Here is a 24,347-nt window from a genome sequence, read left to right on the forward strand (position 1 = left end):
GAAAACAGGTGTGAGAAAGTTCTTGACTCACAGGAGAAGAAATGGGTTATATTGCAGCAGGTGTTTACTCACTTTAATTCTTGGATTAATTAAATGGGGGCCAAGCCTGTAGCAGGCAACTGTAGTGGTTTAAATGAAATCTGTGTGGGAAGGCTGAGAAGTTAACACAAACTGACTTTTTGAGTAGATTAGTTGGAACTGTTTAGATTTTTTTGAATAAAAGTCGTGTTTTGCATTGTTTCATGACTGCCATAAACTGAACGGAATCAAAGCTACTGCAAGCATTTTATTATCTTTCTCCTATAGCTTGTCTGACAGACCATAGGCAGGTATGCAATATCAGCCAAATTTAAACCAGTCGCACATGAATTCTCCGGATCAGAGCTACTGAACTAGTTTCACTCTCCTTCGTACCATTTCCCTTGAGCTGGTCGCTTCTCTCTCTCACTACAAAATCTTTTGCTGTAGTTACTCTGATACTTTTGTGTCATCTAAGTAAAGCTTTATTCAAAGCTGATATGGCAAATGGCAATTTGTGTCTTTTACAAAATTTGACCCTATTGGAGTTTCTGTAGCCTGGTTATGGTTTTGGTAGTCAACTAAAGTCTTTCTATTCCTGATTGCTTTCTATTCCTATATAAAACAATATATAATAGATGTTTAAGTATATTTCATGATTTAAAAAAAAAAAAAAAAGACAATAAAAACTTTGTTTGGACCTGATTTCATTTAGTCAAGTCAGCAATACTGAAGGGTTACGTGTGCTGAAAAGAGTAATAATAGTTTTGGTTGGATAGGTGTAGTATTAAATGCTTCTGATTTAATACTACTGCCTGTTGATTTATCAGATGATTACTGCATTGAAACTTTTCTTTAAAAAATTACCTGTTACGTGTAAGAAGCATTACTTTGAAGAGTAATAGCAGATGTATGGCTTTGGTGTACATGAGAAGGGGACTAGAACAGATGTTTGTGACATGGTCTGATCTTATGTCTTTAACTTAAGATAAAAACCATATATTCTCCCTGTATTTCAAAATAGCATTTCGATAGTCATTGGGGCTTTCGCAAACTTAATTTTGATGTACGTAATTTCGAAGCCGCTAAGATTTTGAATGAAGTTGTTGTGCAAATTGTTTTTATAGGCTGTGATAATAAACTGTTTCTTAAAAAATCAAGATGAGATACTGTGCCTAAAATCCTAAATAGGTGCGGTATTTTAAGACAATTTTCAGATCGTTTTAAGCCTACAGTAGGGAAATGTAACAACATACCCATTCTGACTATTTGTTTCAGCAAATATATGCCGACCTTAGAATTCTTAATGTCATCACCATCTCTGCCATTTACTTAAATGGGGTCAGGATAACGTGACCTGTTCTTAAAAGTGTGACATGAATAGAGGTGTATTTAAGAACTTTCAAATAACTTTCACCATCTGTGTTACTTAATTATTGCACCTAATTCCTCTACTGGAGCTTCAGCTATTACTGGAGTCTCCACAGTTAAATCAGGGAATTTAATTTTGTTTTTCTCTGGGGATGAACTGTCACTTCGGTGAAATTCCTTCAGGTTGGATAAATTCCTTAATAACAGAGTAACAATGTGTCTTAATCTTGGGGATTATAATGTATGAACAAAAACTAGAAGAAAAATGAGGGGGTTTTTTTCCAATATTTTAATGCAGCAGATAAAACATAAGTTGAGAGTGATCCAGTGGAATAAATTCTGCTTTCATTTATGCTAATAAATGATAGTTCTCCTTAGATAATATCTGTAGTGAAACTTGAACAACCAAAAACTTGTTTATAATTATCAGAATGTTTGAATAAGTTGGAGAGTTATATTACACTTGAGCCTTAATAAACACACAGTTAAATTACTGCTACTTTATTAGAGGCAACCGAGTCTGACAACATTTAACTGCTTAAATTTTTACATATTCACTTTGGGGGGAACAAAACAAAACCCCCAAAAGCAAGCATCCCCTTTGTATGTTTTAGGCTTGTTCTGTGTCTTTGCTCAGCAATTATTCTACTGAATCTCTTTAATGTATGTAAGAACCAGTAAGTTCTTAGTGCACTTAGTGCATTCAAAGACTCATGGGTATAACTTCTACTGAATCTCTTTAATGTATGTAAGAACTAGTAAGTAGGTCTCTCTATGCACTTAGTGCATTCAAAGACTCATGGGTATAAAATCATTTTGAAAAAAGATCTCCCCTAAATATGGTAGAGAAATTTTCCTAACTCTGAATGTATCTAAACTAGACTGAATCTTGTTAAAAGGGTGTATTTAATTTCCTTTCATATTTACCCGACATACTTTGATTTTTTTCTTCTTTGCTTATATTACTGCTTTGTCTTAAATAGCAAGGCTATTATATTGCAGAAAGCAGTATCTCGTTATTTCAGTAGCAAACCATCATCACCCAGAAGTTAAATGATCCCATATCTTCCGTCTGTATTCTTTGGAAATGACTGATTCATCTGATTCATTGGAAATATTCTGAATCCTTGCTGCTTACCTAGAAGCACTTGGAAGTTTTTTCACTGTTCTCATTTGACAGTCTGTTGCAAGTTGCTCTAATTTAGTGAAGGTCATATTTAAATTTAGCAATGTCCCCAGCTATTAAAACCTGGGTAATGCTAGCCTGTTTCCACTGGGGAATGCTGTGGTAAAAACTGCTTTAGTATACCCGAGGTATGCAGTGACAGCAATGCATATCCTACAACAACCTATTTAGACATACTCTTCTGTGGGGTACTCCTGAGAGTTATGTAGGGCATCTAAGGGTGAGGTGAATCACCGAAAACGGTACTTTGGTTTATCCTAACCCCACTCAGTTGTTCACCCTTCCTAAAAGCATGGTCTTTTTCAGTTCCAAGCTTGGATACTGAAGAAACAACAAATTACTTTGTTACAAATGGAAATGATAACCAGAGCAATGGCTTGCTCCCTTTGTCGTCTAGCTGGAGAGGAATGGTTGGGTTTACATAAAATTTTAACATGCCTGTCTTTAAACAGTCCCTGTCTTTTGGACTGTATTACAGAATTTTATCCCAAAAACTTGTGCGTGTTTGTGTGTCTTCTCCTGATAGAAATTGTCTGCATAGAAAATTTAAGATACGTAACTCTTGCCTTCAAGGGTGTCTATGGATATGTTTATACTGCGCGTTGTGATTCCAGAAGCGCAGTGTGGATCTCCTGGAAGGGTAATTTAAAGTCAGCAGTAGGACAGGTTAGACTTTGTAGATTAAGTGCTGCCTAATGCCAGGGGTGGTGGCAGAGTTGGTGGCGGAGAGGAGCTCTGCCCTAAGGAGTGCCGTGGCTAACGCCAGCTCCGGGCTCTCGGCGCTCTCACCATAAGGCAGAGTGATTCTCCTTCATAAAGTGTGTTGGAGATCTGCTGGTAAGAAATGGGAGCACTTAAAAATAATAATTGTCATATACATTTTTAATAAAGAATTTATTAGAATTCATAAAAGACGGGGCAGGAGTAATGCAGCTATTGTTGTGTCTGGTTGCCATATCCAAGGTCCCTGTGGGAAAGTTCGAAGTTAGCTGACTCACCTTAGGAGCTGGAGCTTTACGGCATCTTTAATGCCAGTTTAGGGATACAAAACCTGAGTGGCTTTTGGAGGAAGGGAGAACTTTAGGGAGGGACAGCCTTTGGAGCTGAAAAAAAGCCTTTTGCTGCTGTAAGTACAAGCCTGTCCTTAGGCTTTGTGGCTTTGTTGAAAGCCTAGGAAGGGGATGAAGGCTCAGACAGTGCCCTATTGTGTGTGTGGTGGGGTGGGGGGGAATGGCAGGCGGATTCTGCCTCTTCTCATCTACGCTTCAACAAGAGTCAGACATTATATACATATATGTTGAGGGGGAAAAGATTTTTCTCTGAAATTTTTTTAAAAAAAAGATAAGTGAAGTACTTGCAGTAATTTCACATGAGACTTTTGCAAGTCTCAAACATGTTTGGTTCCTCTAAAAAGGCTGTATATTTGAAGTTTTTGAGAAAGTTAAATTGGCAGTGTTCACTGGGAAAAACAATTTGTGTCGTGTAAAAGTCCTGAAACCCTAATGAACCCCTTTCCAAGAGGCATGCCTTAATGTGTTGGAGGAGGGTGTATGGAATGGAAAGTTCCATGCAGTGTTTGTGCATGAAAATAATCTGAGTGGTTTGGGTTTTAGTTTTGCTGTGTGTGTAAAAGGGGTGTGAGGATATTGTTTCTACATTGTGTTTGAAGTCAAAGTCCTCCGGAAACTTTATCACAACTTGTTACAAAAGAGCGGTATAATTTGAGTCCAGGCTGGTGTAGGAACTGGAAGAATACTCACGGTGAGACAAAATTCCCCTTTCACTAATGATTTAAGCACAACAGTACAAGTTCAGTCTGTGGGAAACGTGGTTTGTTTTTTTTTTTTGGTCTGAGGCCATGACTTTCAAAAGAACTTGATGAGAAGGTGTAAAGCATAATAATGCAGAATTCCTTGTTTATTTTTTTAAGCTATTTAGCCACTGATTGATTTGCAAAGATCAGGTCCTTTGCCAAAATGTAAATCAATGAGGAACAAATTAGTTCTAAAATTCAAGGTGCAGAACTTGTTGGGTTTTTTTTTTTTAGTTATTATTTTTTTTCCAATCTGAATCAAGCAGCATCATTTATCATTAGTGCTGGCACTTATTTCAGTGTCGTACAGTTGTTTTGGTGTGTCAATGTAAAACTCTGTGGTTTAAAAGAGCCTTTCTAAGTCCGTTCTTAGCCTTGTTTTTCCTACTATACCTCTGTTTTCACAGATATAATTGAAAACGATGCCAGTGCTTGTCACTTGTTAGGTGCCAGAAGTTATTTATTTTGTGTGAAATTAGCAAGCGGTGCAGTTTAGAACCAGTGACTCCTTTGTAAATAATTGATGCTTTTTAAAAAAATAAGTGATAGTCCCTGATTATCCAACTCAAAACTCCGTGTATTTATCAATTCATCTATTCAACTGTGAAAAGCTTTTTCTTTTTTGTTTTATTTGATTTGTATTACAGGCAAAGTGACAGCTTTCCTGCTTAAGCAGCCAGAAGATGACTGCCTAACCTTGCATATTATGTTTCTAGTTATGTAGCCATAGAAGTTTTATTTGTGTGGAGTTGCATTAGTAGCTTTGACCATGTGAAGAAGCGTTGACGATTCTGTGACTTTTGTCTGATATACATCTGGCACTTGCGTGGTTTTACAAGGTCCTCAGTAAACCGGTATTACTGAGAGCGCTCAATGTTTTCAGTTTTCATGCAAGTCAAAGCAAAGTTTCTCAGTTGTTTGCTGCTTTGTTTTTCAGCAAGAAGAATCTGTGATACTGACGGACACTGAATAAATAACGGTCTTGATCACGACTCCTAAATAAGGAGCCGAGAGACTGCAATATAGGCCTGAATTGGTGCTATTGCGGGCTTTTGTGGTGTGTTAGCTTTGCATGGATTATGAAATCTGTTCATAGTAGGGAAAAATGCACAAGCCATATTACTGAACTGCAAAAGCCCCGCTGCTGATACATCAAAGAAAGCAGCAGCTGTCATCCAGCTTTAGCCACGGTGCTTTTGAATGCCTTAATCCTCTTCCCAAACAGAAGGAGGCAGAGAGAGTGCACTTTCTTTATCTCCCCCCCCCCCATTTTTTTGAAGTGTTGGTGTAGCAAAATCCAGAAGCTGTGTTCAGCAGCCAGCGCTGCATGGCTCAAGACATTATTTTCTTTGCATCTAATTTGGACATTTCAGTCCTCCTCGTATATGCTAAGCTCTTTCAAATTTAGTTTTTCTTAAAGTTAAAAATTACTCGCATTGTGTTTACTCCCAAGTATTTAAAATATCAAAGTGATTATTCAGTTATACTTAATTTTCATTTAGGCCTACTTCAAATTGGAATTAATTTGGTATTTTTTGTTCCCTTTCAGTTGCTGACGGGGTGTGTGTTGAGACTGTACTCAGAACCTTAGTTACAGGGAACATACATGTCTACCAGTAGAATATATCTTATTTTGTGAAATTTTCACATTTTCAGATTATTTTTTTTTAACAATAGAAGTTTTACAAGACAGCTACTACAAAGTAGCTTCTCTAAGAAGCAAGCCAGATATGCTGCAAATATCAGTTTGATCTATTATCTTTTTAAGGTCTATATGGTGCAGTGTCCTGTCTCCAAAGTGGGTCATGGCAGAAGTCTGGGGAAGGGTACGAGAGCTGAGCAAGCATGCAGTGATGCTTCCCTGGTATACTTTGCTGTCTCACTAGCATTTCCCAAGTCAGAGCTGTTCTTTGAACTAAATAAATCAAGACCATTTTTTCTTCATTAATTTGCCTGATCACTTTTCTCAACTGCATTTTAAGAATATTTTCCAAATATGTATAAACACATTTCAAGAGAATGGCATAGGAAAATTATTTGTATTGAATCGAATTATCAAAATTATTGGAAATGAATTATAAAAGGGTGGGGTTTATGTATTGGGTTTTATGTTTGTTTATTAGCCACTGGCTTGCAAAGTGAATTTGCACTGCAAATAATCTCAACAGAGGAATGAAGTGTCCAAGTGTAAAGCTGTCAGGCTACAGCTAGTTCATTAAATTGTCTGTCTAGATAAACTAATAGGATGTCATTTCAAATCTTTGCTAATCTCCAGCCTCTCAGACCAAAAATACTTTGCTGTGCTGAAGTAAGCAAGCTGCTAGAGTCAAACTGAATGTTTTAAGAATCCATTTGTGTCGTCCTATTTACCCAAATAGAATTTCAAAAATCTGCAGTAAAAAGTGTGTTGACCAGGATAGTACTGAAAGCCAGACGAGAGAAAATGGCATTTGATTACAAGGTTTGGTATGTTTAGAAATGCTCCTGTTATTAAAGTTGTGCTAGCGCCAGCTACTCCTACACTGGAGTCTGCTCATTTGTGTGACATGCTAGCCATCCCAACACGCAAGGAAGATCAGAGATTACATGCAATAACTCCAGTCCTGCTTCCCTTGTCAGACAAGGATCTCCCAGCAGCGACATGACCTTCTTCTGGTTTACTCTTGCAAGCCCATTTTCCCTTCCCTCTCCCTTAATACCCATTTCCAAACTCCACAGCTTGAAATGCCATCTCTTTAAATCTTTGAAATGCTAGAAGCTTCAAGATTACTCGTAAAGAAAATAACTAATGTCAAGAAAGAAAATGTGTATTTAGCATTTTGGGATGTTCATGACAATTTTTTGCTAGCTTACACTAAGAGGTTGTCTGCTTTGCTCTTGACAGCACAAAAAAGCCTCAAGTTCAATGAAGAATTGAGGTATTACCTCATTACTATCCAGTTGTTGGTAGTTTCAGTGCTGTATGTGGGCCTCCACTAGCTGTGCAACAGGCTGATGGGCTGATGTCCCAGTGCTCAGTGAGTTAATCCTGGGATGTCCACAGCTGTGTCCAGACACCTCTCAGGTCAATGAAGAGATGCCAAAACTGAAGGGCGGTTTCCAGGTGTCATTAATTTGCGGGAGGCATCTCATGTTAGTTTATTCTTTCTTTCAATTTCTTTCCACTTGCCTCCCCCAGAAAAGGTCATATGCGTGTAATATAGTCTTACAAAGTCTAGAGTAATGATAGTTTGAGGTTTGTCATATTAGAAGGAAAAAGGGAAAATAATCTAAAAAGGTCCTGCTTTGGTTTTAAATGACAAATTTTTTATTTCAGATTTTGAAATAAGAAAGTGGTAGGGATGTGGTATGACCTGCTCTTGCATGTTCTATGCTGCATTACCAAAGTACTACTGTAGGTATTAGAAGATCATTTTTTCTCTCTAATTTTGATGTTTATTGCCTTCTTAGTTGCTACACCAGAAAAGGGTGTTCTTAGGCTGACCTATTCTTTCACGTAAATGGCATTAATAAATATTTCTTTTTCACTTTTATAGGTTATTGAATCACTAGGGATTATTATCTATAAAGCCCTGGACTATGGTTTGAAGGACAATGAAGAGCGGGAATTAAGTCCTCCACTGGAGCAGCTTATTGACCACATGACTAATACCACAGAAACAGATGGGAGTAGGGATGAAGGATATGATGCTCTGGATGAAGGAGTGGAAGATGACAATGATGATGACAAAGAAGAAGTTGAGGCCATTCATTCCTATAAAGATGTCATGAAGGTACAGTAATGGGCAATTTATATGATATCTCACTGTTTTTATCAATCAGAAAATCAACTCTATTTTCCATATTATTGTCCAGTGTGATACTCGCTGTATCATTTTCTGATTTCCCTGGTCATTCTGTAAGGTTTGCTTGCAAAAATGACATGCAGGAGTATTTAATGTTTGACAATAAGCAACAGAAAATCCATGATCAACTTTATCATTGGATATGCCGTTAATATCCCATTCTGATTTCATCCATGCACTGGATAGTCAACATTCCAGTGTAAGATCTGTTCAATTACTTTGTGTACGCTTGGATACCTCATGGGCTGTTTCAATTAATTCACCTTTTCTTTAGTGCAGTATTAGTTTAATTATTCCTTAGCAGTTTCTTCCTTTGCCACCCTCCTCTACTGAAGCAGTTCTTGACCTGAGTTGTGAGATTTGGAAATACAGCTTCTGAATTTTAATTGCAACAGGTTCTTTAATGTTATCTGGGATACCGTGAACAATCCTTTAGAAGTATTAACCCTCTGTTTTCTATACAGTAGTCTTCAGTACAAATTTTAGAGCCCAATGAGCTCTTAGTACAGACAAAGGTATTAATAAGAGTGGATTTTGACAAAATTTGTATAATTAGTTTACCTCATAAATAATTTGAGAGTTTAATACAGGTTGGAAAATTGTATGCTAACTTGTACCAGGGGATTGAACCCTGTATATTGCTTCTTTGGAAATGCAAGTCATATCTAAGGCCCAGAGCTTAGTGTGCCATGGAAGTTAAGAGTGTAGTGGTGGAAGCTGAGCCTAGAAGACTGTCCCAGGTAGCACATCAGGAAGTGTTAGTACGCAGAAAGAAGACACCTGCCACTTCTGATGGATTGACAGTAAAGAGGGAGACTGGAATGGGAGTAACTTTTGTTTGAGATGCTTTTGCACCCTCCTTGCATCAGAAATAATGCTAAATGCTTAATGCCTTTGTTTTTTCTTCCTCCGTCAGAGAAGCAGGGGTCAGAGGGAGAAATGGATGAAACAGCCTTTTGCTCTCCTGTGATAGGGAGGGCCTGGCTGGCCGAAGTACTCTCCCCTTCAAGCCCCTGCTGCTCCCTGCTGTGCTGAGTCGGTGCCCTTGCTGCTGGCAGGAATGAAGGCTGCTTTGCTCTCTCCTCCCTCTGCTGCTCCCCCTTACCCAGTCATCTTCTCTAGAAGTGGCCAGCAGCACCCTGCTAAGCCCCTGTCGGAGCTCTTCCAAACAGCATGGTGCTACATAGAGGGTAGATGCAATATATCCTCTTTTCCCCCAGTTTGGCAAAAATGCTGTGATTTGGTGGGATAATCAAAATTGGATCATTAGAGGAAGTTTCGTCTAGTGCAGAGGCAGAAGAGACATCTGTGTATGCAGAACTGAGGGCAGTAGCTTGCAGAAGTGATTATTTTGCAAGTTCTTTCTTTGATTTCTGCAAACAAGAAAAGGTGAAGTTTGGGAAACTTCTCTGAACTCTTTCAGTTACACTGCTACACATGCCTGAAATACAAAAAGGCTAACAAAATGTTTGGTTGTATTTCAGCTGTTAAGGCAGCTAATGGCATTTTTCTGGTTCTGCTTTGTTTAATACCTATCTTTGCTAGTCTGAGGTACCTGCTTATTTATATGTTTTTAAATCAGCATCTTACATTTTAATTTTTATCATCTTTTGCTATTATTTTTTTATCATTCTGGAAATGTACTGCTTTTGTCACTTCACCTCACTGAACTGAAGTTCAGCTGTTATTTCTACATCATCCTAATGTCTACTCCTCCATCTCTTGGAATTATCTTTTCTTGCTGTTGTTGCTTGTGCCTGTATTGCTGCAGGCTTAACTCTGCGACTTGCTTTTATCCCCTACTCTGTGTTGTTACTGCATTGATGTACTAGAATGGCAGCATCATTCTGCCACATTTTTGCCATTAGTGTGGATTTGTAATATCCTTTTTTCTTGACTTCATACATTTTCAGGGGTAAGACCGTGTTTTGTGTGTGGCTTTTTCTTACACACACACACACTAGTGGTAAACTGTGTTGCAGGCTACACCCTTATTTACCCAGTGACTGTTTCACAACAGTAGTGTGTGGTCTTGTGACCATGAGGCTCGGTAATTGTAATTCCCTCTTAGCCAGACTCACTGTGAAGTTTTCTCCTCTGCAGTTTGTAGTGAATGCTGAAGGAAGTTCGCTCACTGAATTGAGCAACTGTCGTTTTTGCCTACCCTGCATTTTCTAAACTGCAAGCTTGGAAAATAGTAGAGATGGACTGTGTGCTACTTATATTGATTTTTAAGGTTTTTAACTATATAATCACCAGTAAGGACGTGCTTTTGTCCTTGAAGTGTGATTATATGTTTTGTTCTTCTCCAGAAAGTGTCATTGTCAGGTCCAAGGCCTGTCTGCCACTAAAACTGAATTTTTCACCATTAATCACTAATGTGCATTGAGCCTGTTTTGTGATTAAAACACAGAGATGGATATGTGTCAGGTTTTTCTGTAATGCGAAGCAAGCAAGGTCAGTCCTGAACCCTCCCCTAAGCTGGAAAATGCTGAATAATGTGGTGGACACCTATTCCCAAGAATTGGGAAAAGGGTAAGTGCTAAATGGTACTGCCAAGATGATCATTGGCAAAGCTCTTGTTTGGAGAAGACACAGACAAGCTTTTGTGCTGCTTCTCGGTATATTTGACTGATCTGGCTTTTGATTTCCTTGGCAGGACCAAACTGCTGCACAGACCTTTTTAGAAATGCGTCTGTGAAGAGAGGAGACGTTGGTTGCCAGTCTTTGATGTATTTCGGGTATGGCAGCCCTAGTGCAAATGAAGGGAGAAATAGAGACAGTAAGGACTGGATGTTTTCAGACAGATGCTTTCCTTCTTTGGGGCCCTCTTCCCTGCCCCCATCTGCAGCACATACACACCTTGCACATACGGTACAGGAAATCCGTACGTCTCAGGAGTGCCAGGTTCACTGTGCACATACACAAGGGCAGAAGTGTACATATACAGTAATTCTGAGGGGTCAGGAGTGCATCAGGTTGATGGCACACGTGCAGCTTGGGGAGCCTTGGGTCGACAGAGGGTACAGGCAGAGTAGGCCTGGCACGCTGGGTGGTGCAGGGCTTGCTAAGGGTGTGCGAAGTCCTGTCATGTGGCACCTTTATCACGGCGTGTGGCCCTCCCTGATACTGAAACGAGATGATGCAGTTTATCAACTTCTTCCAGAGTATGCTCAAACCCTAATTCCACTCCTAATCTTATCTCAGTCCTTATCCCACAGATCTCTGCAGTCACATGGTTTAAGCCAGCACCACTTTTCATGTTAACCTGGTGGTGCTTTCTAAGCTGCACTTTATCACTTTATCAATATGTGCTGGCCTGAGCCCCAACCCTAAACCCAGTTCCAGTACTATCCTTTATTCTAGGCCAGCACCATTCCAGATGTAAATAAAGCCACACAACCCCTTGGTATCAGGCTTTTATCCTGTGCTGGTATTTACTGAGCTGAACTGCCATCCTAGCCCTAGCCCTGTCATTTCCTCCAGCTTTGAACATTGTCGTAGCCAAATTGCTACTGCCAGTACTAGACTTTACCAGAGCAGAGTTATTGTCAGTAGTATCTGCAAATCGTGACACTAACCTTTGTCACTGCCTCTCCTACCTTTTTCTGCAGGTCTCATAGGAAATAAATGAGGAGGCAGTGGTCTTCCTGAACCAGTATCTTGCTCTCACTTATGTTCACCTTTCTTCCTGAAAGTTAACAGGAACCTTATCTGTAGCTGTGTCACACCTTCTTGTCTCAGAGACAAATATAGGTGGATGGCCCCCGGTGCTCAGTGGCCTCTGGTCCCAGGCCTTACCTACCTAATCACTTCTAGGTAGTTCAGTAATTATGTTTGCTAAATCTGACCAAAAATTAACTGTTGTCCGACTGCTGCTTCACAAAGATGAATTAGTGACCCAGGTCCCATAGTAAACAAAACTCATACTTAGGAAATCTCCATGCTGACCTTTTAATTTGTATGGAAGTTATTTTCAGAGCAGCATGTGCACTATTCTGTTATCTTGCTATAACAAATGTAAACAATATTATGGTTTGCAATTTTTCTATTGGTAGAAATTCTTGTTTGTGCTTTGCTTGTAAGCAAAGAGGAAGAATAAATTGTTTCTGTCAGCACCACCACCCCCACCCCCATCATATTTCAGATCTTTTAATTGTCCTTAAATCATTGGCATGGTCTCTAAAATGAGAAACTTGTAGGTCTAGGTGACTCACATGTCTTGGTAGTTCAAGTATCTGGCTGACTTCTTTCAGCTGGAAGGAACTGAAATTTACAGCGGTGATATTGATCTGCTTGTGTTTTGTTTTGAGTACTCTGATGGTAGTACAGATCAACTATCTATGGCATGTGTAGAGTTACAGAGGAAAAGAAGAATATGTCCTGTCTCCATGCAATTACAGGTAGGAGGAGAAGATCTGCATTTAGATCTAAGTATTTTGGAGGCTCCCTTCTGAGTTTGAGGACATCCATTATTATCATGTAGATGGTATGACCCCATGTAAGTATAATATGGGAACCTGTCAGAGAGGAACCAGAAAATGCAGTTAAAAACAAGTCTGGATATTTGTTTATGACAGACAGTTAAAGAGTTCATGTTACTGGAATTCAAAGGCCCATAATTTTGCCTAGCCCATGAGGCTAAAATTAGTGAGATGTAGCTTTAGTATTTTTTGTATGAGCCTGCAGAACACTATTTATGTTTCATTGCAAAACAACTTGCAGTGTATCCTGTAACTCTGTCTGAAGCTGGTGAACGTTTTGGAACCTTACTGAGATGGTAACCAATGCCCCAGATGTTGTCAGTTCATTATATATAAGAAAGCATTGGCCATTTGTGAAAATCATGACACTCAAAAATTACAACAATTGATCAGCTCTCTTCTCTTGGGTCTTGTTTGTAGTATACTCAAATGTCACATGCTAGTCTTTATCTTCGTGGATCTTCTTTTAGAAAAAGGCGATCTATGTCTCCACATGTTCATGGGGAGAAAAATTGAAATTACAGTGGGTTGGAAATCCTCAGTTCCCTTCACTTTTGTTGTCACAGAACTTGAGCTTGATTTACTGGCTTGACCAAAAATTTATCATCTTCTACCTGTGGATCTTCAGTTGTCCACACAGACCTGGTGTCTGAGACTCCTTTTGTAATGTTGGGGAACCTCCTGTCCCAACTGTTGGGGTCCCTGAAAGTACAACCATCTAGTTTTTATACCTCTTCTGAGGGGGAGTGTGTTCTCCTTTGGCTATTCCTTTTTGCAGTTTCTAGACTGTAAGCTAGAAAGAAACCCAAAGATGTCCCAAAATGATTTTGTGAACACACTCTCATATCATACTGCTTTGACAGGGCACCCTCAGGTGGATGCCCCTGGGGAGTTTGGGCCCCTGAAGGTGGACCTTCATGATGCTGCTCTGAGCAGCTAGAGGACTTGTGTTGGCACGCTCCTTGGCCACCCTTAATCTCTGTGATGCATTGATGGAAGTGGGAACTTCAGTGACAGAGTTCAGCAGCGAAGTCCCAAGGACCAGTGCTCATCTCCTGTGCTCAGGGGCTTAAAAACATTCCCTTTTGGGCTCTTACTCTCCCAAAGCATGCTGACTGAGAGTACACTTTTTTGTATCAACTACCGAGTGTCTTCAGCTAGACTCACAGATATTGCGAAGGTCCGGGAAAAACAGTTGCTGAGATTGGGTTAACAAAGGAATATGTGGATCTTGACTGAGTGAGACCCATCCATAAGCATTTTCTTATTCCTTCACCATTCTTTGAGCTAACTTGGAGTTGTCTTAGGGTAAACCTTGTAGTAAACCTGCTATTTTTCTCTTGCCCAAACAAGCCTTGTACATCATGGTTATTCATTCAAACCACAGTGTGTTTCTTCTGTCTGTGCTGTCACCTTGGCTGGGATCCATGTCACCTGTTTTTTTGTTGGAGCATCCTGAAATTTTTTTTTTGTTTTGTTTTTGTTTTTTTTAACTCCATCAGTTCCCTCATCTGTTTTGCTGCAAGTCCCCTCAAACATTTGTGCAGGCACAACTGAAGGACTGGCAGAGTAAACTCTGCTTGCTGGCTGAGGCATGAACGGAGTCAGTGTTTGAAGTTCCGGTACTGGAGCTGAGTTGAGGACAAACTCTGCAAAATAAAGCAGAAGTGTCTCTCTCTGTGTTTGAGTCTTTGTAATGTATGAGCAGTATCTCCATGTTGTTGGTTTTAAAATAAATTTGTTTAACAATAATAATAGGGTTTTGATATGAAGGGCTTTATAAACAGCTGCAGAGCAAGTGGATTTATGACAACTGGGAAAGCTGCAAGTGAAAGTTAAGTAGAAGCGGAAGCAATTTTGTACTGTTCACAATGTTTATTTTGAGAGGTTTTGCTTAGAACTGCATTATACCAAATGTACTCGCAAGGAAGTTGTCCCTCATGACTTTGGTCTTACCAGTAAAAACAGTAAAAAGGGCTTTTTTTTTTTTTTTTATCCCCCTTGCTTTAATTATTCTCATACAGAACAGTGGAAACATCCTTCCCATAGGTGTGGGCTTAGATGGGTTGGAGTGTCTTATTCCAGGCTGGGAGACAAAACCAAATCAACTTTTCTGACGTGATTCTTACCTCCCCATTATGGCTCACAGTAATGCATCGACACGGGTTAAAAACCCTTGTACCCTTAATTCACATAATTATACTGGTATAACCTGTCCAAGGTCTAAAATAGTCTGAGGAATCCAAGGAGTTGTCCAACAAAAACAGGAAACACAGATTGGGAGTTCAGATTATTTTTATGTATTGGGAGGTTAGAATACTCCTGAAATTTGTGTGTGGCCTTTATGCATTTAAAAGAAGCAGAGTAGGGCATGGACTTTTTTACCATCTGCTTTATGCTGCAATTATTATAAATAATTTATGCATGGGTAAAAATAAAGTTCCAGTTTTCAGTTGAGGTGGAAGGATTCTTTGGTGGTAATATGTCCCATAGCGTGTAAAGTGCAGAATTTGTCAGGACAGAGCTCCAGTTTTCCTTTTAAAAATACAAACATCTGAAACATGCAGAGCAGTCTGTTAGAAATAACACATCTGAGTATGAGGTTTAGTCTGAAGTATCAAGGAACCTGTGTTTTAGCTTGCGCTGCTAAAGTAGACCCTGGAGACTAAAACAGATCAATAAGTGTTTACTTTCACAAGGTACGTTTTGTTGATCAGATTCATTTGAAATTCTAAGTAATGACTGGAAATCAGGGTAATGGTTGGCCAGTTAACACAGTAATGCTGTAGAGACCCTTAACAAAGTAAAAAAAGACCAGAGCTGCCATTTGTTACAAAAGAGATCCATATCTTGTCTGCCCTACGGATTCACTCCAGCACTCAGCTGGGCAGTGCAGATGGACCCATCCAAAGCTGAAGGGATCCACCTGAGAGTCCTTCTCTTCAACTCTCAGCCATCTCCCCCGTCTCCAGGTGTGGAAACTGGTAAGTGCACAGAAGGCCATGATGGATTTTTCAGATTCACTGTCAGCCTGGTAAAGGCAGTAGATCTGCTCAGAAAAATTGGCCAGGACATCAGCTTGTCTTATGTTAGGGTTTGGCAAAGGTTCATCTTGTCAGAATCTGGTTTCCACCCATGTAGACTTTGCAGTCTTGGGTGTTCGTGGTGTTGCAGCTAGCTTTTTAGCTCTACTGGCTCCTTTCGCTACTTTAAAAATGCAGGCCATTTTTATACAGATTCTCATGGCATCTTCTATCATGTCTGCAAGGCTCAAGTGTTCTTTGATTTCCACGTAATGCTAACATTCCATAAGGAATACCCCACGTATCTTATCAGTGCTGCTTGCATTATTCACATTATGCGTGCGATACATGTTTTAGTAGACACGTAAAATAACGGTGACATGCAAAGTTGCTGGACAATTTTCTCTCTCGTATAGCGTTATGTGTGGAAGGTTCCCAGTAGCTGCCCTCACAGACCACGTTCAAAACAGGAGATGAACTTGTTTCTGCAGTTTTTAAGCTGTGCATATACAGCTCTTGTTTGAAACGGGCAGTATAGGTGTTCTTGTAGCTGTGATGCTCTACAGGCATGAGAGGTGTGGGATTTATGGGGTGGGGGAGAACTTCTTAATTAGGCAACTGATTTAGCTCAGGGAAAATGTTAGCCCTTCCAGGCTGAAATGAAAGGTCCAACGGCAGAGTCTCCCAGTGCTTGTCCACTATAAATTTTGGAGTCTCTAACTTCTGTGAGGTGTTAGAGCCTCACAATCCACCTCCCCATTCAAGAGCGGGGTCAAGAGGAAAAGTGACTGTGGAAGCTTTGCTTTTTCTAGTTCTTGCCAGGACACAGATGACTGGATTTGAGGATGCTCAGAAGTTTTTCTTGCTGATAGCAGCTGTGTAAAAAACTATGGGTACTTCAGTTGTCAGTGTTGCTAGTTCAGAGTTACTTTAAGGATGATACAATTGTATTGCCAAAGAAAATGGAAGCACATAGATGCTACAAAATTACTTAATTCCTTCTAGAGACATATTGTACTGTAACAGCAACATGGGAAAAGAAAAGAAAGAAACGGAGCAAGGGCCCTTTAATTAAGCCACTGTGATCTTCTTGCTTTTGAATTATTCAAGAGGGAGCCTTGGGCTTGAGGCAAAGTTTCTTTTGGTGCATTTATTTCAGTGCTGGTAACAGTATTAAAAGAAATGAAACATTTGGAGGAAAGTTGTTTGACTTAAAAGTACCACTAATTTTCCAAAATAATAGTCTCTCTGTTTTAGCTATGTGATTTTTTTTTTTTTTAGTAATGCTGTTGATTACTGTGTTCCCATGATGCTATTTTCTTCTCCCCTTTGCTTACTGTACTTTTGCCTGCTGTATTTCAGAAAAATATTTAAGTGAGATAAGGCCATTTGATACAAAGAAGGAAGTGTATATTAGATTGTGCTGTCCCTTGAAAATCTGAATCTAAAAGTCAGAATATTGTATTTATCCCAAAGATTGGTCTGAAGACAGGGAATGTTTTGCATTTCTTAGTAAAAGGATTTTTACAGTTGTTTTTTGTTTAAAACATGTGGTTGCAACATCCTTAAATATATTGTAATTGAAGCAGTCTTTAAGGGGTAGCTTTCAAAGGATTATTGTCCGCAGGATGCATGGCCTGAGTGAATTTAAAATGATTGATTTTTAAATATTTTTAATTAAATAACACAGTGGGAAAAGCAGTATTCTTCTGGGTGATGGTGTCAGTGCATGTCTTAGGTAGTTCTAGCTTTGCCTTACTGGATCGCTTGGGCCATACCATCCCAAAGCTTGTGCACCTGTGCAGATGAGTCTTGTATGCATAGTTGTGGAGAATTATTGAACATTTTAATCTAGCAGCCTTCCTAGGAAGTCACACTGACTTGTGCAACTGAACAAAACGGTCCCAAAACCCAAAACACCTTGATCCTACTACGTTTTCCAGAGCATGTGTCAAAGGGAAGGTGTAGGCTAACCTGGATGCTATAGGAAGGCAGCAGGCATGGGAATTCAGGGATTTTGTGTGGGGAGACGAAGCGAACTGGCAGAGCCAAGTAGCAACCACGGCTACTCGCTGTTTGGAGACCCAGACTTAAACCATGTAAAGAAGAAGAATTAGCTGAGGGATTGGCAAAGGCAGGGAGCTAAGGGATTGTGCTAAAGGAAGCCAGCTGCACGCAGGGCAATGCTTCATATGCTGCTCTGAGTTTGCTTTGTGTAAAGCCTGTAAAGAAGGCACTAGGAAGACTTTCTTTGGAAGTTTGGTTGGATGGAAAACAGAGGAGGTTTTTTGCCTTTGCCCTGAAGAGAGAATAAACCCCTTTGTTTTATTGTTATTTATATATTTGCAACTCTGAGAAAGAGGCTAGAAACTTGATTTTAAACACTAGAAAAAACAGGCGTTTGTTTTATTGTTATTGAGTTCATGATGGCAAGGAAGAACAAGATACTTAGGGTGATTTAAGCCAAAGAGAGTTGTATGGGGTTTTTGCCTGGCTTTCTCTTAGGACAAAGCAAGCTTGGAGTTGGGACAAGAAGGTCCTAATAAGCAATTGTATTTGTTTTTCCTTTTCAGCATGCCAAGCTTTCTTGATGTGAGCACTAAGACCAACACTTGCCTTAGATGAGCAAATTCTCACAAAGCCAAATTTTTTAATCAATTCATGTCTATCAGTCCACTATATCATACTGTGTGTAACAAGCCCCCATATGTGTTTTATGCAGTCACACACACTTGCACAGGTAGATGTAAAATGTCACTGTCCTCGATCCACCTTTTAAAATGGAAAGATTTTAAGGTGATGTTTGAAAACATGACGGCATCGGGGGAAGAAAATGAGCTATAGGATTTGTTTTTTAAAAAATCTTTGACTTTTGTGGTATCGTGTAATATTAACAAACAAATGAAAGTTCAGGAGAGTAATAGCATGATTTATTAAGTCTTTTCATGTCTGGACAGAAGAATTGTGTCACAGTAGAAATATTTTTAATGACTCAGAGGTAAAAAAGAAATAGAAAGTTTTCCAGGCAACACATACATTTGGAAATAAAAATATTCAGTAAGTTAATTTTGCCCTTGTGTCTGCATTTAATTTCTTATAAACCTATATAGAAAGTGAAGGGATTCCTGTACCTTAGCTTGACCAAGAAAGCTGGGGACAGTTTCTGTAAATCCCTTTAATGTAATTTTAAAGCAGCTTTGAACGTGACAAGTGTTTAAGTGAATTATGTTGATAGACAGGTTTCATTAATTAAAGTGATGTCATTTGGTGTCTCAAACAGTTGTCCTGATTTTTCATTCTGGGCAGTGTAACTGGAGGTCAACACGTGGTCTGCTTTACTTTGAGAGTAACCACTGTGCTCATTTTAAAAGGGTGATGTCAGTCCTTTTCACATTTGAATGCATTGGTGAGCAAAGGAGGGGCATTTATTGCAATTTCTTGTCCTGGAAATGGAGCTTACTATGTTCGGAGCCAAGGCACTTTGCCGGGGACTTTCCAGTGAAGAGTCTGGCTGCCAGAGGCACTTGGTCTCATGGTGTCATCTTCAGCAGAAGTGTTGAAATCTGCCCTTATGGGAAACCTTTAAAAAAACCCAAACTGCAAAATAGTTGCCAAAAGTGTACCTCTGAACACTGCGGGTTGGGTTTTCCTTCCTACATGGGCCCACTTCTTGTCACGAGCGGCTGAGGAAGGAGAGGGGGCGAGGGGACATGCCCGCTCCTTCCAGGCGCTCTCCTGCTGGCCAGGGGATGCATGGCAGCCATCAGGCCTCGGCCTGGCTCTAGGGTCAAGCAAGCAGGTGAAACAGGACGGGTGTCTGTGTCGCATCCAGGACACTTTCTGCCGTAACGACGAAACTCAAGAGGTTTGTAATCTCCCACTGGGTATTACTTCTGCCTGGGTGCAGGGCAGCGAAATGCTGAGGTGAGGTGACTGGAGAGATAACTAGGCCACCCTACCCCCCACCCCCACTAACCTCTATTGTCTTACGTGCCTACCACAATAAAATGATTAATAATTTTCTTCACCACTCTGACAGATGAAGATAACCTCTCTTTGAGGTTAATTTGGCAGCTATCTCAGCTTTTTAATGAAGACGCTGCAAGCAGAGTGGTTTCTTGGCAGCTCCCTGCTGGTGTCACGCAGAGTTTGAGGGAACTGAGCCCCCCTCGCCTTCCCTGCCTCCCCCAGATTCCACTTAAAGTCATCTTTCTTGTGGGACCCTGGCGTATACTTAAGGATACTGGCAAAAAGTCCCTTAGAAACACTTAGTTTGGGGCTTTTTGACAAGAAAGTGATGTTTTCAGCTATCTTTGCTGGCAGAACAAGCTGTAAGCTTTAACACTCATCGGTTTCACACCAGACTCCTTGTCGATGTGACGGTACATCCTAAATTCAGTTCAGAGCTGTCAACAAACTCCAGTTGAGGCACTTTGCCAGTGGCTTGGATTTGTCCCTTTACCCATCTCTATCAAGTCCTTCTACATGAAGTTGATGTTAAACGGGCTTTCATCATGCCGAAGGTAGCAGTGTTTGAAATAGATTTATATACTTGCATTTCTAGTTGCCTGTGCTTTGCTCTTAAGTTTTGTTTATCTGAAAAATAACTGCCCTGAGTTTCAGCCCTCAAAAGTGGCTTTATCATGAAAAATGTCAGTACAGAAAAGAGTTACCCAAGAGTAACAATTGGTCTTTGACTACATGCAGGAGAGTGCTCCACCACGATCACCCCTTTGATAACCTTACTCTCCATGGACTCAGGTCACTACAGTATTAATTACCTTCCAGAGATTTAATTCCTTTTATATTTCTGCCTTGGAAGGCATTGGTAAGTGTATCATGAAAAAGCATCTATTTCAATGGACAGGCACTAGAAGCCTCTGCAAGTGCCAAGGGTTTTAAAGGTAGCTTTGAAGTTGGAGAACTGAGCTGGGAGTTCCTGCCTGACTTGCAGAGATACATCTTTCATGATATGTAACTGAGAACACGTAAATAATTATCTGTGGTGCAGGTCCTTAGAACACTTGGCACGAAATCGTTTAATTATTTTAAGAGCTGTGTTTGAAAACAAAGCACTCATGCAGCAGTTGACTGGAGAATGAGGAAAGTGATTTGCCTCCTTCCATTTTCTCTTTTTCCTTGCAGATAATAGGATTTTGATGAAGAGGCGGCTGGTAGCTGGGTTGCGGTGTGTGGTTTTTTATTGTTGTTTTTTATTGTGTGTTTTTTCCCTTAACTATTGTCTGTCAAGGACACATCCCTTCTACTGCAGAACATGCTTGTTTCTACAAGGCTCCTTCCTAGATAAGAATAGTAAGACTTATCTGATGTGGTTGAAATAACTTAGAGTGCAAAATTATTTTATGATAATAAAAAGCAGGGTAATAAGAGTTGGGAAGACACTTCAAATACTTGAAACCATGTATTTCTTTTCTAATGCAATTTTTTTGAGTGTGCAAAGAAATTGATTTCAGGAAGTATGCTAAGCATTTGGAAGTGCAAGTAGCTCTTTTTGAAAATATAACAAACTTGGCTTGTTTTTGCAATCAGAGTTGCCAAGGTGCATGGCTTTGCCTCCTTCTACAAGTGGCATATTTTGAAATCAGCAAGCTAACTGTTAGAAAGAACAGCCAAACCCTAGGGAAGAAAAAGAAATGTTTCTGAATTTAGTTTATTAGCAAGATACAATCTCTCTTTCTCTGTATCTTTGAGTTGAGGTCTGTGTTGTTCAGCCTTTTTAGAAGCAAGGATTCATTCCTGTCCCCTCCAAGCAGTCATGATGTTAAAATAAAGCTAATATATTTTAAGATTGGAGCAAGGGGTCAGTCTTTAGATTGTACTAGAATCTTCACAATCTCTTAATTAGAAATAATGAAGATTACATTTTGTATGTATTCCTATGAGTTCAGGCCTTAAGATTTCAGGAAAACCACCTATTACTACAAGATGCATAATAATACACTACACTTGTCCACTCGAAATTTTCATATGGAGACTGAAACTTTTTTAGCAGATATGAGTGCAAATGGACTGATAAAGCAGGGACATGATGGAAAAATATGCTGTAGCATCTTATGTGATTGGGTCAACTATGGCTTTGATCCAGAATTTTTTTATTTTATCAGAAAAGATTCCCGATCAGCTCAGTGGGCTTTGCATCGGCCTCAGATCTCCATCGGCAAAATAGAATTGGTAATTCCTAGTGTCACACGGGTGTGAGAATACATGCAGCACGGACTGCAAGGCAACTACTATGATGGAGGGAGCCCCTACAGCACAACTACAGTCCCCATAGTATAGACTCAGTGCAGTTTGGGATATATGGTGTGGCCTGGAATGCTGACGGAATGCTGGTTTTACTCTTGTTGCTGCTGTCGCCGAGAAACGTGTGGAGCCAAGGCAAAGCACTAAAGCTGTCTTTCCCTCAAGTCTCTGAGCAGGCAGGGCAGTATAAACACCATCTGCAGTCCCTACAGGTGGTTAATCCCACCTATATACAGGGCGTATGTCAAAGCCGTTGACTCTAGATAATTCAATTTCTAGTAATTACCATACTAGAGACAATTTCCAGGAATGGAGTGTGCACTGAGAAGGTAAAAAAAGGGCACCACCACTAGAAATAAAGGGAATTGAGGAGAAAATAGCACCTTTTAAGTTCTGATTTATTGGATGTCTGTTCTGCTTGAATAAGCAAGGATGTGTACTTGAGTCAAAACTACAGTTTTATTTTTAATCAAGTATTTAATCAATAAATTGTGGGTTAAATAATTTTGTTCATACTTATTGGAGTGGCATATGTTTTAAGTATTAACATTTATGTAACTGATGTGTTTGATAAGACAATTGCAATGTAGATTCAATGGCTATAAATGTTAAGAAAAAAATGTTAAGCATACTTGCCTAGAAGAAGAGGAAGAATTTTTCTATAGGCTTTTTTCATGCAATCAGAGTTTCAAGACCTGATTTCCAGGTACTACAAATAAGCAGTATGGCATATATGAAGGAACAGAATAGGTTTCCATGCACTGGGATCTAATGAAAGCAAAATGAGACTGGTTAGAAGTTGCTGGATGTATTCATTGGGAGTGAAGTTTAAAAACTTGTTATGTTAGTAATGCAGTTTGTTTGGTTATGCAGCTGGAAATCTGGGGGTTTTTGGATAGGAATAAAAAGTCATGCTTCAGGACAAAACATGAAAGCAAATTATTATTATGCCTACCAAGAAAAGTTTCAGCACTTTACATAAAAACAAACAAGCTTCCCACTCACATACATTTTAAAGCTCTATATGTGAACTGTAAATTGCTGCCAAGGAAAGTGCATGGTTTTATTTTAGCTGATACATTTTAATTGGATTTTAAGTGGCTCATGAATAAAACTGCCTTACATTAATATATTGTCTCTCAGTACGTATGTAAACATGTACTGTTTAGTAATGAGATTGATGGGCATTATTGAAAAATTGATAGAGGAACAACCTCTCTTCTGCATTATTCTTTCCTTCCTTTTCTGTGTGTGTCAGTGAGATTTGGTTTCTGATTTAAGAGTCATTCCATGCCATTTTCTGTTGCCTTTTGATAAAACTGTTTTCTCTTTTCTTCTGTTTGAAAATTTCACTATTTTCTTTTGTTTTTTCCAAGAGATGCTCTGTTGGTTTTTCAAGCAGTACCTTGAGCATAATGACTGCTTTATATGCTTGTATGGAGGCTTGGGGAGAGGGGAGGAAAGATCCTGGTCTCATTCTCTGCTGCATATGCCAAGCATCCTGGTACAGAAAACCCAACTCTGCTCTCTTTTCTGCTGAACAAAAGTAGTAGTTGCAGTAAGAAGGCACCCTCCAGCCCTAAGGAGGACCTGAGAAGCTTGGCAGACAACCATACAAAATGACATTACAAGGGTGCAACTCTTTGCTATCAATTGCTTGGGTCTAAGTTATTAAATAATGTAAAGGGTGGTTCCACAGCTTAATGGGCTGTTAGCTAAACAGCTACAGGTAGCCCTGTGAATATGTACAGCCACTCCCCTTCTCCTTTAATGATCCACTTTGATCATGTTTCCCCATCTACGCCTCTACTTCGCTTCTGAAGCTAGTTTCCTTACCCAGCTGCCTCCGTCCCGTCCTCCACGCTGCTGCTCCTGCATGAAATGCAGATGTGTGATGGGTACAGATGAGGGCTGCCGAATGTACACAGGAGCTGGTGCCTTGTTGTGAAGCAGAAAGCTTTAGAAAACGGTTGCTGCTGACAGGCTAACTAGTGGTCTTGCTAAATGTTGCAGGGGTTGACATTTCACGTAGGAGAATGGGACAAATATAAATTGTAGGATTTTGCCCTTGCTCATGAATAATCCTATTGATGTTCCACTGAATAGTCAAAGGATGAGAGCTAGCAAATTCAGATTACTGTGTATTTATATTATTAATTCCTCCATTATTCTGCTAAGAAACAACGGAGCGCAGTTTCTCTGAAACTAAGAGAGGATGCAGAATTGGTTTTCACTTAATTGGCAGTTTTGAAACAAGCCTCTTTGAGGAGCAGGATGTTGTTAGTCCACTGTGTAAAGACAGTGTAACCATACACCTAACACGTATTCCAGAAACAGCTGGGG

General features: G+C 39.7%; 1 protein-coding gene across 1 annotated transcript in view; it reads left to right on the forward strand.

The window, feature by feature from the left end:
• Positions 1-8,029: 8,029 nt before the first annotated feature.
• Positions 8,030-24,347, forward strand: part of SPIRE1 (spire type actin nucleation factor 1) — a 70,288-nt gene continuing 53,970 nt past the window's right edge. The window contains exon 1 of the mRNA XM_035901620.1: positions 8,030-8,161. Within this exon, the coding sequence (XP_035757513.1) occupies positions 8,030-8,161 (132 nt within the window). The remainder of the gene's footprint in view (positions 8,162-24,347) is intronic.

This window comes from Egretta garzetta, unplaced genomic scaffold (genome assembly GCF_000687185.1).
Source record: "Egretta garzetta isolate BGI_Z169 unplaced genomic scaffold, ASM68718v1 scaffold259, whole genome shotgun sequence".
In the NCBI taxonomy this organism is placed as follows: domain Eukaryota; kingdom Metazoa; phylum Chordata; class Aves; order Pelecaniformes; family Ardeidae; genus Egretta; species Egretta garzetta.